At 45.9% G+C, this 15489-nt stretch overlaps 1 protein-coding gene across 1 annotated transcript in view; it reads left to right on the forward strand.

Annotated features, from left to right (window-relative positions):
* The first annotated feature begins 6125 nt into the window (after positions 1-6125).
* LOC134934579 (uncharacterized) overlaps positions 6126-15489 on the forward strand; it is a 157004-nt gene continuing 147640 nt past the window's right edge. Inside the window, exons 1-2 of the mRNA XM_063929987.1 lie at positions 6126-6242; positions 14557-14783. Of these exons, the coding sequence (XP_063786057.1) occupies positions 14599-14783 (185 nt within the window). The 5' untranslated portion in view covers positions 6126-6242; positions 14557-14598. The remainder of the gene's footprint in view (positions 6243-14556; positions 14784-15489) is intronic.

Consider the following 15489-nt stretch of genomic DNA (forward strand, 5'->3'; position numbering starts at 1 on the left):
CTTCACATGCATGAGAGGATCCGTCTGTCGCCAAAGGCCAGGATATCCCTTCTGTGGTGGCTATAGTCTTCTCACCTCATCGCAAGACGGAAGTTCGGAATTCAGAACTGGATTCTGTTAACCACAGACGCAAGCCTCAGAGGTAGGAGAGCCGTCACTCAGGGGGTGCAGTTTCAGGGAAGATGGTCAAGTCAGGAAGTCATCCTTCCGATCAACATTTTGTAACTTTGGGCCACAACGCGCTTCTGCAGGCCTCACATCTTCTTCAAGATCGGGCAATTCAGGTCCAGTCGGACAATGTAATGGTAGTAACGTACATAAACCAACAGGGTAGAACAAAAAGCAGAGCAGCGATGTCAGAGATGTCAAGAATTCTCCTCGGGCAGAAAGAAATGCTGTGGCGTTGCGTTGTCAGTGGTCTTCATTCAGGGAGTAGACAACTGGGAAGCAGACTTCCTCAGCAGACACGACCTGCACCCGCGGGAATGGGGCCTTCACCTGGAAGTGTTCAGGTGCTTGACAAGTCGATGGGGATATCCACAGATCGACATGATGGCTTCTCATCTCAACAAGCTCAGGCGGTATTGTTACAGGTAGAGAGATCCACAGGCGGTGGCGATAGACGTCCTGACAACTCCATGGGTCTATCAGATGGTGTACATGTTTCCTCCACTTCCTCTGATCCCAAGAATTCTAAAACGAATAAAAAGGGAAAAGGTTCAAGCAATACTCATTGCTCCGGACTGGCCAAGAAGAGCCTGGTACGCGGACCTTCTGGAGATGCTCCTTGAAGATCCATGGCCTCTACCTCTTCGCGAGGATCTTCTGCAACAAAGCCCGTTCATCTATCAGGAGTTACCATGGCTACGTTTGACGCCATGGAAGTTGAACGGCAGATTCTAGCCAGGAGAGGGATCCCTAACAAGGTTATCCTGACAATGATCCAAGCCAGGAAGGGGGTAACATCTAAGCATTACCATCTTATTTGGAAGAAATACGTCTCTTGGTGTGAGAGCAGAAAATATTCTGCGGTGGATTTTCATCTGGGATGGTTCCTGCTTTTTCTGCAGGCAGGCGTGGATGTGGGCCTGCGTCTGGGCTCCATATAAGTCCAGATTTCGGCCTTGTCCATTTTTTTTCAGAAACAATTGGCTTCTCTCACTGAGGTCCAGACGTTCTTGAAAGGTGTTCTGCACATCCAACCTCCCTTTGTGCCTCCCACTGCACCTTGGGATCTCAATGTGGTGCTGCAGTTCCTCCAATCGGACTGGTTTGAACCGTTACAGGAGGTGGACGTAAAATACGTGGAAGACCGTCACACTGTTGGCATTGGCTTCAGCAAGATGTGTGTCGGAGCTGGGGGCTTTGTCTCACAAAAGTCCCTATTTAATTTTCCATGAGGACAGAGCTCAACTCAGAACTTGTCAGCAATTTCTTCCTAAAGTGGTGTCCGCATTTCACATCAACCAACCTGCTAATTCAAAGTCTTTGGATGTTGTGAGGGCTTTGAAGGTGTATGTGAAAAGAACAACTCGTCACAGAAAGACGGACTCGCTGTTTGTTCTTTATGATCGCAATAAGATTGGGTGTCTTGCTTCTAAGCAGACAATTGCACGCTGGATCAGACTTACTATCCAGCATGCTTATTCCATGGCAAGTTTGCCATGTACAAAATCTGTACAGCCCCACTTTACTAGGTCAGTGGGTTCTTCCTTTTTGCTAAGTTCTACAAGTTCGATACTTTGGCCTCTGAGGACCTTCAGTTTGGTCAATCAGTTCTGCAGGAACCTCAGCACTCTCCCACCTGGTTTGGGAGCTTTGGTACTTCCCCATTGTACTAAATGGATTCCCAGTATCCTCTAGGACGTAAGAGAAAATAGGATTTTAATTACCTACCGGTAAATCCTTTTATTGTAGTCCGTAGAGGATACTGGGCGCCCGCCCAGTGCTTCATTCTTTCTGCACTGTTACTTGGTTAAGTAATGTTGGTACAGCCATTGCTGTTCCTGTTTCAAGTTTGATTAGCTTGGCTTTTCTCTTGTGTGTGCTAGTACGGAATCTCATCACTATCCTTATTTATCCTTCTCTCAAAGTATGTCCGTCTCCTCGGGCACAGTTTCTTAGACTGAGTCTGGTAGGAGGGGCATAGAGGGAGGAGCCAGCCCACACCATCAAATTCTTAAAGTGCCCAAGGCTACTAGTGGACCCATCTATACCCCATGGTACTAAATGGATTCCCAGTATCCTCTACGAACTACGAGAAAAGTATTTACAGGTAAGTAATTAAAATCCTATTTTTAGGTGCCACAATACTGCATCACTGACAGAATAAAAAAATAATCATTCAAAACAGTAAATACAAGGTTCATGATGGAGGTGCAGACAGGATGCCAGTAGAGGTACGTGTGAGTGGTGGGCCCACGTACAAAACTATGCTTTGGTTCCACCTTACCGTGCCCCACTCATGACAGTTAGCTCTCAGTTTAGAAATATATGAACATATGACCAGTGGCGTTACTTCATCCCAATTGCTCTGAGGCAAGATAAATGTTGTGCCCCCCTAACAAAAAAATGATTTGTATTTTAACTGACTCCTTGTCATGTGTGAGTGATATGCCCCCTTTCCTGTGTGAGCCATGAACCTCCCCCCCCCCTTCTCCTGTGTGAGTAATATCACCCTCTTTCCCCTTTTCTGAGCCATGTCCCCCTTTCCACTGTGGGAGAGACAGAAAGAGGGAGACACGGAGAGAGACACAGAGACAGGGAGAGAGAGAGACGGGGGATAGAGATAGGGAGAGAGACAGAGAGAGATGCAGAAACATGGGAGAGAGAGATAGAGGGGAAAAGAGAGAAAGATGAGGGAGAGAGACAGGTAGAGAGAGAGACAGGAAGAGAGACAGTGAGACAGGGAGATTAAGACGAGAGAGAGACAGGGAGACAGAGAGAGGTGATGGAGAGAGACAGGGAGAGAGAGGCAGATGGGGAGAGAGAAGCAGAGGAGAGGGAGAGAGACACAGGCAGGGAGAGAGGAGGGAGAGAGACACAGGCAGGGAGAGAGGAGGGAGAGAGACACAAGCAGGGAGAGAGACATAGACACAGACAGGGAAAGGGAGATAGAGACAGGGAGAGGGGGAGAGAGACAGGGATATAGAGAAAAAACAGAGAGACGAGAGAGAGACAAGGGAGAGAGACAGGAAAAGATAGTAGAGGGAGAGAGATACAGGGAGAGAGAGAGAAGAGATGGAGAGAGATGCAGAGACGGAGAGGAACACGGATAGGGAGAGAGATGCAGAGACTGGGAGAGAGCGAGACAGAGATGGGGAGAGAGAAGCGAGGGAGAGGGAGAGAGATAGGAAGAGACGCAGAGACAGGGAGAGAGACAGAGACACAGACAGGGAAAGGGAGATAGAGAAAGGGGGAGGGGGAGAAAGGGAGACAGAGAGATTGAGATGAAAGAGAGAGATGAGGGACAAAGAGAGAGACAGGGAGAGAGAAACAGGGAGACAGAGAAAGAGTAGGAAGAGGGAGGGATGAGCAGAGATGGAGACACAGGGATAGGGGGAGAGAGAGAGACAGTGGGAGAGTGAGAGCAGGAGAGTGAGAGACAGGGAGAGACAAGGAAGAGAGAGACTGGGAAGGAGAGAGAGACGGGGACAGAGAGAGATGGGGAGAGACAAGGAAGAGAGAGAGATGAGGGAGATAGATGAAGGAGAGAGAGAGACAGCTGAAGAGGTAGACAGGGAGAGAGATGAGGGAAAGAAACAGAGAGAGAGATGAGGGAGAGATAGAGACAGGGAGAGAGAGAGAGGCGCAGAGAGAGGGAGAGAGAGAGAGCAGGGGAGAAAGAGAGAGAGACAGGGAGAGCGGACAGCATAAGGTGAGGTGCACGGAAACTTCTACCGCTCTGGGTGATGAAGACGGGGCACCAAGGGTGTCACACACTGACGCTCCTCCTTATGTGGCCGAGTGGCGGTGGCCTCATCCCTAGAGATTTTCTCAGCAGAGGGGAGACTCCCAATGCTTCCTGCCCATTAGCTGCAAATTATCTGTACACTTACCCTCCTTGTCTGCCTGGTGCCCGCTGGGAGCTGTGCAAGCGCTTTCTGCAGTGTCTCTGGTGCGGCTCTACTTCCAGTTTCACTGCCTGGACCATGTACCCCTCTCTCAGTGGCAGGGCGACTGTTCGTGGGGGCAGCTCCTCCTCTGTGTCCCCGGTCTCCGCTCTACTACTCCCGCTATTGATTTCTGCATCCCTGTATCTCGCAGCACTCTCAGCTCTCCCTCAATCGAGAGGGGGTCTTTTAGTGACCCCTTCCACCCACTGAGTCTCTAGGTCACAGAGGAGGAGCGCCCCACTGATGCTGATCGGCGCTCCGCTTCTGCTCAGTGTATCTTCCATTGAAGCAAGAAGGGCAATGATGGGAAACAGTGAAGGAGCCAGGTGCCCCTCTCAGGGCTGGAGCCCGGCGGCAACAGACTCCGTTGCCTCCGGGAGTTCCGCCCCTGCATATGACCCAAATATACCTTGGAGTGACTGGTGGCTTGTCTTATGTTTACAAATGTACAGTATGCACTGTAACTGAGATTTCTACATTCTCTATTATTGTGTAGGATGAACATATATTTTACTGCCAAATTTGCAATGTGCTGGGGGAAGTTTGAGTGTTTTTTCTTGTCTAGATTAACCCCTCCCTTACATGCACCTGTGATGGGCCTATAAACTGATGTGAGCAATAACCATTTTGTGTTTCACTGTGCAGGGGTGTTTTAACAGAGGAGGGGGACCATGTGCAGGCTCCGGGTGGGCCCCCTCCTCTTCCAGGCACAGTAGGCTCTGATATTGTGCCACAATCTACTGCGCATGCGCATGTCTCTGGAAACATGGTGCACGCCATGTTCCGGAGACTAATTTCACTACTGTGCATGTGTGGTGGCCATTTTGGCTGTGATTTTTGCCGCAACAGCAGTGCCCAGTGCGGGACTCCGGAAAGGTAAGTATTAACACATGGGTGAAATTTGTGTGGTGTGGGGGACCTCCTGGACCCAGGGGCCCATGTGCACTGCACACATTGCACTCATTATGGAAATGCCAATGTCACTGTGCCAGTCTACTCAGCTATGAGGTATCATCATCCCTGTTCTGCAGCAGCTAATACCCTAAGTGCTCCCCATAGGGGAAGGCTTCCAGTGGGGAGTGATCAGAGATGCAGCACAGCAGGCTGTAGTGATGGAGATTTTGGTCCCACATGGGCAGTGTCACTGTCAACCATATACCACAACAGGACATCCATGGGTGGCTGGTCCTGGAGGAGAGACCAGCCACAGCATCAGAGGACCAGCGGAGAACCCATTGCTCACACACTTGTAGAGGAGGCAGATGGGAGGCTAGCACATCACTGCACCAAGACTGCCCTCTAATTTGACCAATTGGTCATCATCAGACCAATCTTGGTATTAGTGACGTTGTTTTAGAAGAGTTGCTCAAAACAAAATCACCTTGTCTGCCTCCCAAAAGCCCTCTATTACTATATATATCTCAAATTCCTATTAAACACAAAGCTCTGTCACCACTTTATTTTAGTTCAAGAGCTCACACTCATATAAAGTCTTAATTTATCCGAGACTGGTCCTAAACTGGAATCAAATCAGGATAGGATGGGAAATCCCACACTCCATGTTTGTGAGGTCATCAATCAACCCTACAATAGGGTCAGCAAATTTCCACTTGATTCCAATTATTGAGGATCATTGTAATCCTCTAAAATCTGTGCATTCTGTCCTAATTTGCAAAAGATCCAATCAGATATGATTGAGCTGAACAAAATGTAATGTCTGGCAAGTTTAGTCAACTCTTGAGATAAAAATAAATATTAGGCAAACAGAAACAACATTGCTACTTATTTATTGATGGCTGAGAACAAAGTGACTCTTACAAATGGTTGTGAAAGGTACAGTAGGGCTCAGCTTGTAAAAGCCTATTCAGTGGGGTTGCCATGTGAAAGTATTTGTTTTACAGGTACTACAGTTCAATAACCCACAGCCTGGGCAAATCACTGGCAGAGAACAAACTACATTTGCTAAGTATGTGTGGCGCTATATGCAAACACTGGCAAAGCACAGACTCATCTATCAACTACACATCAATTCAGGTTTTCTCTTTATATGCCATGTAGACAGAACGCTGTGACACATTTTAGCTGGCATGCTGAAGTAAAACGGGAATAAATATTTCAGCTAACCTGGTAAGTACAGTTCTATTTAATTATTGATTCATTTTGGTGAATTACAAGTATAAACAGCACATGGACATTACTAGTTGCAAAGCGTGTCTATAGCATTACAGACACTTACTGTATACTAAGACACTGCAGTACTCTAAAATGAGATGTAACTTGCACTTATGTATTTACAGTACATGTTGTAATGCTTGCTATACAACCTACAAGCATAGCCAATTCTTACAAACATTTCAAGATTCTAAAAGACCACATAAATATGTGTATGCATTTGTAGAAACAGCAAGAAACACAGCAAAAAGAACAGTTTACTATAGAGGTACAGTAGTAAAACAACAAAGCAGTAAAACTAATAACAATCAGGCATGCACATTATAGGAAGATTTCTCTACAATGCCACACATACGATTTAAAAGAGAGTGGGAAGGGACATTGGTAGTTATGATATATTTGGAGGAGGAGTCAAGGACCCCCAAGGATTCTTGGACCATGAAAACATTTAACCACCATGACTCTGTTGCTGTATTCATTGAGAACAAAGGGGATAGAGGAATTACACACATCACTGGTCATTATCAGTGTCAATTTGTTGTAACCTCAGCTGCCCTTGACTGCTTGAGTAAATGCCCCAAATTAATTGTTCTGGGCACGAGGTACTGTATACACCAATAGCCAGCATCCCCTCCTCCATTTATTTTAAAGGGAAATAGTGATTAAGTCAACTAACTAAAATCTTAAAAGTAAAATAATACATTGAACGTAAATGGAATTTTGTATATACCCTAAAACATTATTAACGCTACTGGGGTTGATGGAGAGTTGAAAGCAAGTCGCCAGTAATTTTATCCATATTGCATGCATGGGGAGAAATGTGGATATTTGTATGCAAAGTTGTATACTGCCCCTAATCATAAGCTTGGGTTCATAGCTGTCATCAATATCAGTGCACACTTGCACGAGTGATGTTTCTGCATGTGTGCTAACACCTTGCTGCACCCAGTTATGCCCCATCACTCACATATGGAAATCTATAGGATGTATTTACTAGAGATGAGCGCCTGAAATTTTTCGGGTTTTGTGTTTTGGTTTTGGGTTCGGTTCCGCTGCCGTGTTTTGGGTTCGAACGCGTTTTGGCAAAACCTCACCGAATTTTTTTTGTCGGATTCGGGTGTGTTTTGGATTCGGGTGTTTTTTTCAAAATACACTAAAAAACAGCTTAAATCATAGAATTTGGGGGTCATTTTGATCCCAAAGTATTATTAACCTCAAAAACCATAATTTACACTCATTTTCAGTCTATTCTGAATACCTCACACCTCACAATATTATTTTTAGTCCTAAAATTTGCACCGAGGTCGCTGTGTGAGTAAGATAAGCGACCCTAGTGGCCGACACAAACACCGGGCCCATCTAGGAGTGGCACTGCAGTGTCACGCAGGATGGCCCTTCCAAAAAACCCTCCCCAAACAGCACATGACGCAAAGAAAAAAAGAGGCGCAATGAGGTAGCTGTGTGAGTAAGATTAGCCACCCTAGTGGCCGACACAAACACCGGGCCCATCTAGGAGTGGCACTGCAGTGTCACGCAGGATGTCCCTTCCAAAAAACCCTCCCCAAACAGCACATGACGCAAAGAAAAAAAGAGGCGCAATGAGGTAGCTGACTGTGTGAGTAAGATTAGCGACCCTAGTGGCCGACACAAACACCGGGCCCATCTAGGAGTGGCACTGCAGTGTCACGCAGGATGTCCCTTCCAAAAAACCCTCCCCAATCAGCACATGATGCAAAGAAAAAGAAAAGAAAAAAGAGGTGCAAGATGGAATTGTCCTTGGGCCCTCCCACCCACCCTTATGTTGTATAAACAAAACAGGACATGCACACTTTAACCAACCCATCATTTCAGTGACAGGGTCTGCCACACGACTGTGACTGATATGACGGGTTGGTTTGGACCCCCCCCAAAAAAGAAGCAATTAATCTCTCCTTGCACAAACTGGCTCTACAGAGGCAAGATGTCCACCTCATCTTCACCCTCCGATATATCACCGTGTACATCCCCCTCCTCACAGATTATCAATTCGTCCCCACTGGAATCCACCATCTCAGCTCCCTGTGTACTTTGTGGAGGCAATTGCTGCTGGTCAATGTCTCCGCGGAGGAATTGATTATAATTCATTTTAATGAACATCATCTTCTCCACATTTTCTGGATGTAACCTCGTACGCCGATTGCTGACAAGGTGAGCGGCGGCACTAAACACTCTTTCGGAGTACACACTTGTGGGAGGGCAACTTAGGTAGAATAAAGCCAGTTTGTGCAAGGGCCTCCAAATTGCCTCTTTTTCCTGCCAGTATAAGTACGGACTGTGTGACGTGCCTACTTGGATGCGGTCACTCATATAATCCTCCACCATTCTATCAATGTTGAGAGAATCATATGCAGTGACAGTAGACGACATGTCCGTAATCGTTGTTAGGTCCTTCAGTCCGGACCAGATGTCAGCATCAGCAGTCGCTCCAGACTGCCCTGCATCACCGCCAGCGGGTGGGCTCGGAATTCTGAGCCTTTTCCTCGCACCCCCAGTTGCGGGAGAATGTGAAGGAGGAGATGTTGACAGGTCGCGTTCCGCTTGACTTGACAATTTTGTCACCAGCAGGTCTTTGCACCCCAGCAGACTTGTGTCTGCCGGAAAGAGAGATCCAAGGTAGGCTTTAAATCTAGGATCGAGCACGGTGGCCAAAATGTAGTGCTCTGATTTCAACAGATTGACCACCCGTGAATCCTTGTTAAGCGAATTAAGGGCTGCATCCACAAGTCCCACATGCCTAGCGGAATCGCTCCCTTTTAGCTCCTTCTTCAATGCCTCCAGCTTCTTCTGCAAAAGCCTGATGAGGGGAATGACCTGACTCAGGCTGGCAGTGTCTGAACTGACTTCACGTGTGGCAAGTTCAAAGGGCATCAGAACCTTGCACAACGTTGAAATCATTCTCCACTGCACTTGAGACAGGTGCATTCCACCTCCTATATCGTGCTCAATTGTATAGGCTTGAATGGCCTTTTGCTGCTCCTCCAACCTCTGAAGCATATAGAGGGTTGAATTCCACCTCGTTACCACTTCTTGCTTCAGATGATGGCAGGGCAGGTTCAGTAGTTTTTGGTGGTGCTCCAGTCTTCTGTACGTGGTGACTGTACGCCGAAAGTGTCCCGCAATTTTTCTGGCCACCGACAGCATCTCTTGCACGCCCCTGTCGTTTTTAAAAAAATTCTGCACCACCAAATTCAAGGTATGTGCAAAACATGGGACGTGCTGGAATTTGCCCATATTTAATGCACACACAATATTGCTGGCGTTGTCCGATGCCACAAATCCACAGGAGAGTCCAATTGGGGTAAGCCATTCCGCGATGATCTTCCTCAGTTGCCGTAAGAGGTTTTCAGCTGTGTGCGTATTCTGGAAAGCGGTGATACAAAGCGTAGCCTGCCTAGGAAAGAGTTGGCATTTGCGAGATGCTGCTACTGGTGCCGCCGCTGCTGTTCTTGCGGCGGGAGTCCATACATCTACCCAGTGGGCTGTCACAGTCATATAGTCCTGACCCTGCCCTGCTCCACTTGTCCACATGTCCGTGGTTAAGTGGACATTGGGTACAACTGCATTTTTTAGGACACTGGTGAGTCTTTTTCTGACGTCCGTGTACATTCTCGGTATCGCCTGCCTAGAGAAGTGGAACCTAGATGGTATTTGGTAACGGGGGCACACTGCCTCAATAAATTGTCTAGTTCCCTGTGAACTAACGGCGGATACCGGACGCACGTCTAACACCAACATAGTTGTCAAGGCCTCAGTTATCCGCTTTGCAGTAGGATGACTGCTGTGATATTTCATCTTCCTCGCAAAGGACTGTTGAACAGTCAATTTCTTACTGGAAGTAGTACAAGTGGGCTTACGACTTCCCCTCTGGGATGACCATCGACTCCCAGCGGCAACAACAGCAGCGCCAGCAGCAGTAGGCGTTACACGCAAGGATGCATCGGAGGAATCCCAGGCAGGAGAGGACTCGTCAGAATTGCCAGTGACATGGCCTGCAGGACTATTGGCATTCCTGGGGAAGGAGGAAATTGACACTGAGGGAGTTGGTGGGGTGGTTTGCGTGAGCTTGGTTACAAGAGGAAGGGATTTACTGGTCAGTGGACTGCTTCCGCTGTCACCCAAAGTTTTTGAACTTGTCACTGACTTATTATGAATGCGCTGCAGGTGACGTATAAGGGAGGATGTTCCGAGGTGGTTAACGTCCTTACCCCTACTTATTACAGCTTGACAAAGGGAACACACGGCTTGACACCTGTTGTCCGCATTTCTGGTGAAATACCTCCACACCGAAGAGCTGATTTTTTTGGTATTTTCACCTGGCATGTCAACGGCCATATTCCTCCCACGGACAACAGGTGTCTCCCCGGGTGCCTGACTTAAACAAACCACCTCACCATCAGAATCCTCCTGGTCAATTTCCTCCCCAGCGCCAGCAACACCCATATCCTCCTCATCCTGGTGTACTTCAACACTGACATCTTCAATCTGACTATCAGGAACTGGACTGCGGGTGCTCCTTCCAGCACTTGCAGGGGGCGTGCAAATGGTGGAAGGCGCATGCTCTTCACGTCCAGTGTTGGGAAGGTCAGGCATCGCAACCGACACAATTGGACTCTCCTTGTGGATTTGGGATTTCGAAGAATGCACAGTTCTTTGCTGTGCTGCTTTTGCCAGCTTGAGTCTTTTCATTTTTCTAGCGAAAGGCTGAGTGCTTCCATCCTCATGTGAAGCTGAACCACTAGCCATGAACATAGGCCAGGGCCTCAGCCGTTCCTTGCCACTCCGTGTGGTAAATGGCATATTGGCAAGTTTACGCTTCTCCTCCGACAATTTTATTTTAGGTTTTGGAGTCCTTTTTTTTCTGATATTTGGTGTTTTGGATTTTACATGCTCTGTACTATGACATTGGGCATCGGCCTTGGCAGACGACGTTGCTGGCATTTCATCGTCTCGGCCATGACTAGTGGCAGCAGCTTCAGCACGAGGTGGAAGTGGATCTTGATCTTTCCCTAATTTTGGAACCTCAACATTTTTGTTCTCCATATTTTAATAGGCACAACTAAAAGGCACCTCAGGTAAACAATGGAGATGGATACTAGTATACAATTATGGACTGCCTGCCGACTGCAGACACAGAGGTAGCCACAGCCGTGAACTACCGTACTGTACTGTGTCTGCAGCTAATATAGACTGGTTGATAAAGAGAAGATGTCTATGTAACTATGTATGTATAAAGAAGACTGAAAAAAATCCACGGTTAGGTGGTATACAATTATGGACGGACTGCCTGCCGAGTGCAGACACAGAGGTAGCCACAGCCGTGAACTACCGTACTGTACTGTGTCTGCAGCTAATATAGACTGGTTGATAAAGAGAAGATGTCTATGTAACTATGTATGTATAAAGAAGAATGAAAAAAATCCACGGTTAAGTGGTATTACAATTATGGACGGACTGCCTGCCGAGTGCAGAGACACAGAGGTAGCCACAGCCGTGAACTACCGTACTGTGTCTGCTGCGACTGGATGATAAATGATATAAAAAATATATATATATATCACTACTGCAGCCGGACAGGTATATATTATATATTATATAATGACGGACCTGCTGGACACTGTCTGTCAGCAGAATGAGTTTTATTTTTATAGAATAAAAAAAAAAAAAACACACAAGTGAAGTCACACGACGAGTGTTTAACTTTTTCAGGCAATCACAATATAAGTATACTACTAACTATACTGGTGGTCAGTGTGGTCAGGTCACTGGTCAGTCACACTGGCAGTGGCACTCCTGCAGCAAAAGTGTGCACTGTTTAATTTTAATATAATATGTACTCCTGGCTCCTGCTATAACCTATAACTGGCACTGCAGTAGTGCTCCCCAGTCTCCCCCACAATTATAAGCTGTGTGAGCTGAGCAGTCAGACAGATATATATAATATTATATATAGATAATAGATGATGCAGCACACTGGCCTGAGCCTGAGCAGTGCACACAGATATGGTATGTGACTGACTGAGTCACTGTGTGTATCGCTTTTTTCAGGCAGAGAACGGATATATTAAATAAACTGCACTGTGTGTCTGGTGGTCACTCACTATATAATATATTATGTACTCCTGGCTCCTGCTATAACCTATAACTGGCACTGCAGTAGTGCTCCCCAGTCTCCCCCACAATTATAAGCTGTGTGAGCTGAGCAGTCAGACAGATATATATAATATTATATATAGATAATAGATGATGCAGCACACTGGCCTGAGCCTGAGCAGTGCACACAGATATGGTATGTGACTGACTGAGTCACTGTGTGTATCGCTTTTTTCAGGCAGAGAACGGATATATTAAATAAACTGCACTGTGTGTCTGGTGGTCACTCACTATATAATATATTATGTACTCCTGGCTCCTGCTATAACCTATAACTGGCACTGCAGTAGTGCTCCCCAGTCTCCCCCACAATTATAAGCTGTGTGAGCTGAGCAGTCAGACAGATATATATAATATTATATATAGATAATAGATGATGCAGCACACTGGCCTGAGCCTGAGCAGTGCACACAGATATGGTATGTGACTGACTGAGTCACTGTGTGTATCGCTTTTTTCAGGCAGAGAACGGATATATTAAATAAACTGCACTGTGTGTCTGGTGGTCACTCACTATATAATATATTATGTACTCCTGGCTCCTGCTATAACCTATAACTGGCACTGCAGTAGTGCTCCCCAGTCTCCCCCACAATTATAAGCTGTGTGAGCTGAGCAGTCAGACAGATATATATAATATTATATATAGATAATAGATGATGCAGCACACTGGCCTGAGCCTGAGCAGTGCACACAGATATGGTATGTGACTGACTGAGTCACTGTGTGTATCGCTTTTTTCAGGCAGAGAACGGATATATTAAATAAACTGCACTGTGTGTCTGGTGGTCACTCACTATATAATATATTATGTACTCCTGGCTCCTGCTATAACCTATAACTGGCACTGCAGTAGTGCTCCCCAGTCTCCCCCACAATTATAAGCTGTGTGAGCTGAGCAGTCAGACAGATATATATAATATTATATATAGATAATAGATGATGCAGCACACTGGCCTGAGCCTGAGCAGTGCACACAGAAATGGTATGTGACTGAGTCACTGTGTGCTGTGTATCGCTTTTTTCAGGCAGAGAACGGATTATAAATATAAAGTAAACTGCACTGTCCTCACTAGTAAACTCTCTCCACTCAGTCTCTACACTTCTACAGTAACAGTACTCCTCCTAGTCAGCTCCAGTAAATCTCTCTCAGTCTCTTATAATCTAAATGGAGAGGACGCCAGCCACGTCCTCTCCCTATCAATCTCAATGCACGTGTGAAAATGGCGGCGACGCGCGGCTCCTTATATAGAATCCGAGTCTCGCGATAGAATCCGAGCCTCGCGAGAATCCGACAGCGTCATGATGACGTTCGGGCGCGCTCGGGTTAACCGAGCAAGGCGGGAAGATCCGAGTCGCTCGGACCCGTGAAAAAAAACATGAAGTTCTGGCGGGTTCGGATTCAGAGAAACCGAACCCGCTCATCTCTAGTATTTACTCCATGTACAGTCAAAACACTGCTTCTGATTGTAAGCTCGCAAGAGCTGGGCCTTTTCCCCTCAAGTCCCTTTCCTTCTCTTACACTCCATACTCCCTTTGATGGCACCTAATCCCTGGCTTTCCATACTTGCCCTATATTGTCTTGAACTGTAAGTGCTGTTTTCCTCATTTATGCTCTGTGTTATGGGCGCTGCAGATCCATTGTGGCACCATATTAAAAAAGTATAATAATAGTAATAGTAATAATAATAATAATAATAATAATAATAATGTAATGGTACGAGAAGATCAGGATCAATTCGGGGAAATACACAGTTTAAAAAGTATTATTTGTAAGTATGATCTTTCAAATTACAGAAAAATAACTCTGAACTATAAAAGTAGAAAGTATGGGATTTACTATGTGGAACTCTTTGACCTTGGAGAGGGAATATGGAATAGTAATCACTCTGCCACGCAATGTTCCCCTTAAATCCACATAGAAAACTATTTTACAAACAATGGACAAACTTGTGTGGACTTAATCTTATAAAACATCGTTATGCTATTTCAATCAATTAAGAATTAAAACAAAAGATGTGATTACACAATGTGAAATAATAGCACTGGTTCCTGAGTTTTATGCAGCTCTCATCTATAGATACATGATAATACTATTCCGGAAAGTCAACTGACCCATGGGATGCCATCTTCTTCGAGGACAGAGGAAGAGAGTAACTTGTCAAACATGGATAATAACACATTTAGAAGACCACAGGAAACACTAGGCCAAGCAGTCAAAGAAGTGGAATCTACTGTGCAAGTTGTAAGAAACCAAGGGGTGGGAGAAGCACCAGATTTGGAACCACATATTTTATTACTACAAAAGTAAGAATCTATTTATACACCTCATAATTTGTGCGCTTAAGAAAGATATTTGTTGATCTCTCATCTACTGTGTATTCTATACATGGGCTATACTGGGGTTATGTTTTTAAATATCTTGCAGGTCTTATTTCCATGGGGTAGATTCAATAAGCCATGGGGCTGTAGATTTGGGTTTAATGCCCAGAGCTATTCACTTACTAGCCAATATTCCTGATTGGTAAGCCGGCTGCTATCGCATTAACCCAGAGATTCCAGGTTAAATTTGCGATGGTTCAACAAATATTATAAATTATAATGTGTGCACCATTTATAGAGTCATAAAATAATAGTTTTGGCCCATTATAAAACTAATAATAAATAACACTGCTATTTGATATAATGAAACATTACTTTAAACTAGGGATGAGCGTGTTCGGTTCTCAGAGAACTGAACCTTACCGAACTTCACCATTCGAGTCCAGTTCCGAGCCAGGCTCAGGTTTTCCCGCCTGACTCGGAAACCAGAAGGAGGTAAAATGTCATCATCCCACTGTCGGATTCTCGCGGGGTTTGGATTCCATATAAGGAGCTGCGCGTCCCCGCCATTTTCACTCCGGCATTGGAGAGTGTACAGAGAGGACGTGTCTCCGTTCTCTCAGTGTCCGTGGCTTGTGCTGAATTTGTCCAGTCACAGTGCTTGTGTCCTCTGCTGCCATATGTCCAGTGG

The sequence above is a fragment of the Pseudophryne corroboree genome, chromosome 6 (genome assembly GCF_028390025.1).
Source record: "Pseudophryne corroboree isolate aPseCor3 chromosome 6, aPseCor3.hap2, whole genome shotgun sequence".
Classification (NCBI taxonomy): Eukaryota; Metazoa; Chordata; class Amphibia; order Anura; family Myobatrachidae; genus Pseudophryne; species Pseudophryne corroboree.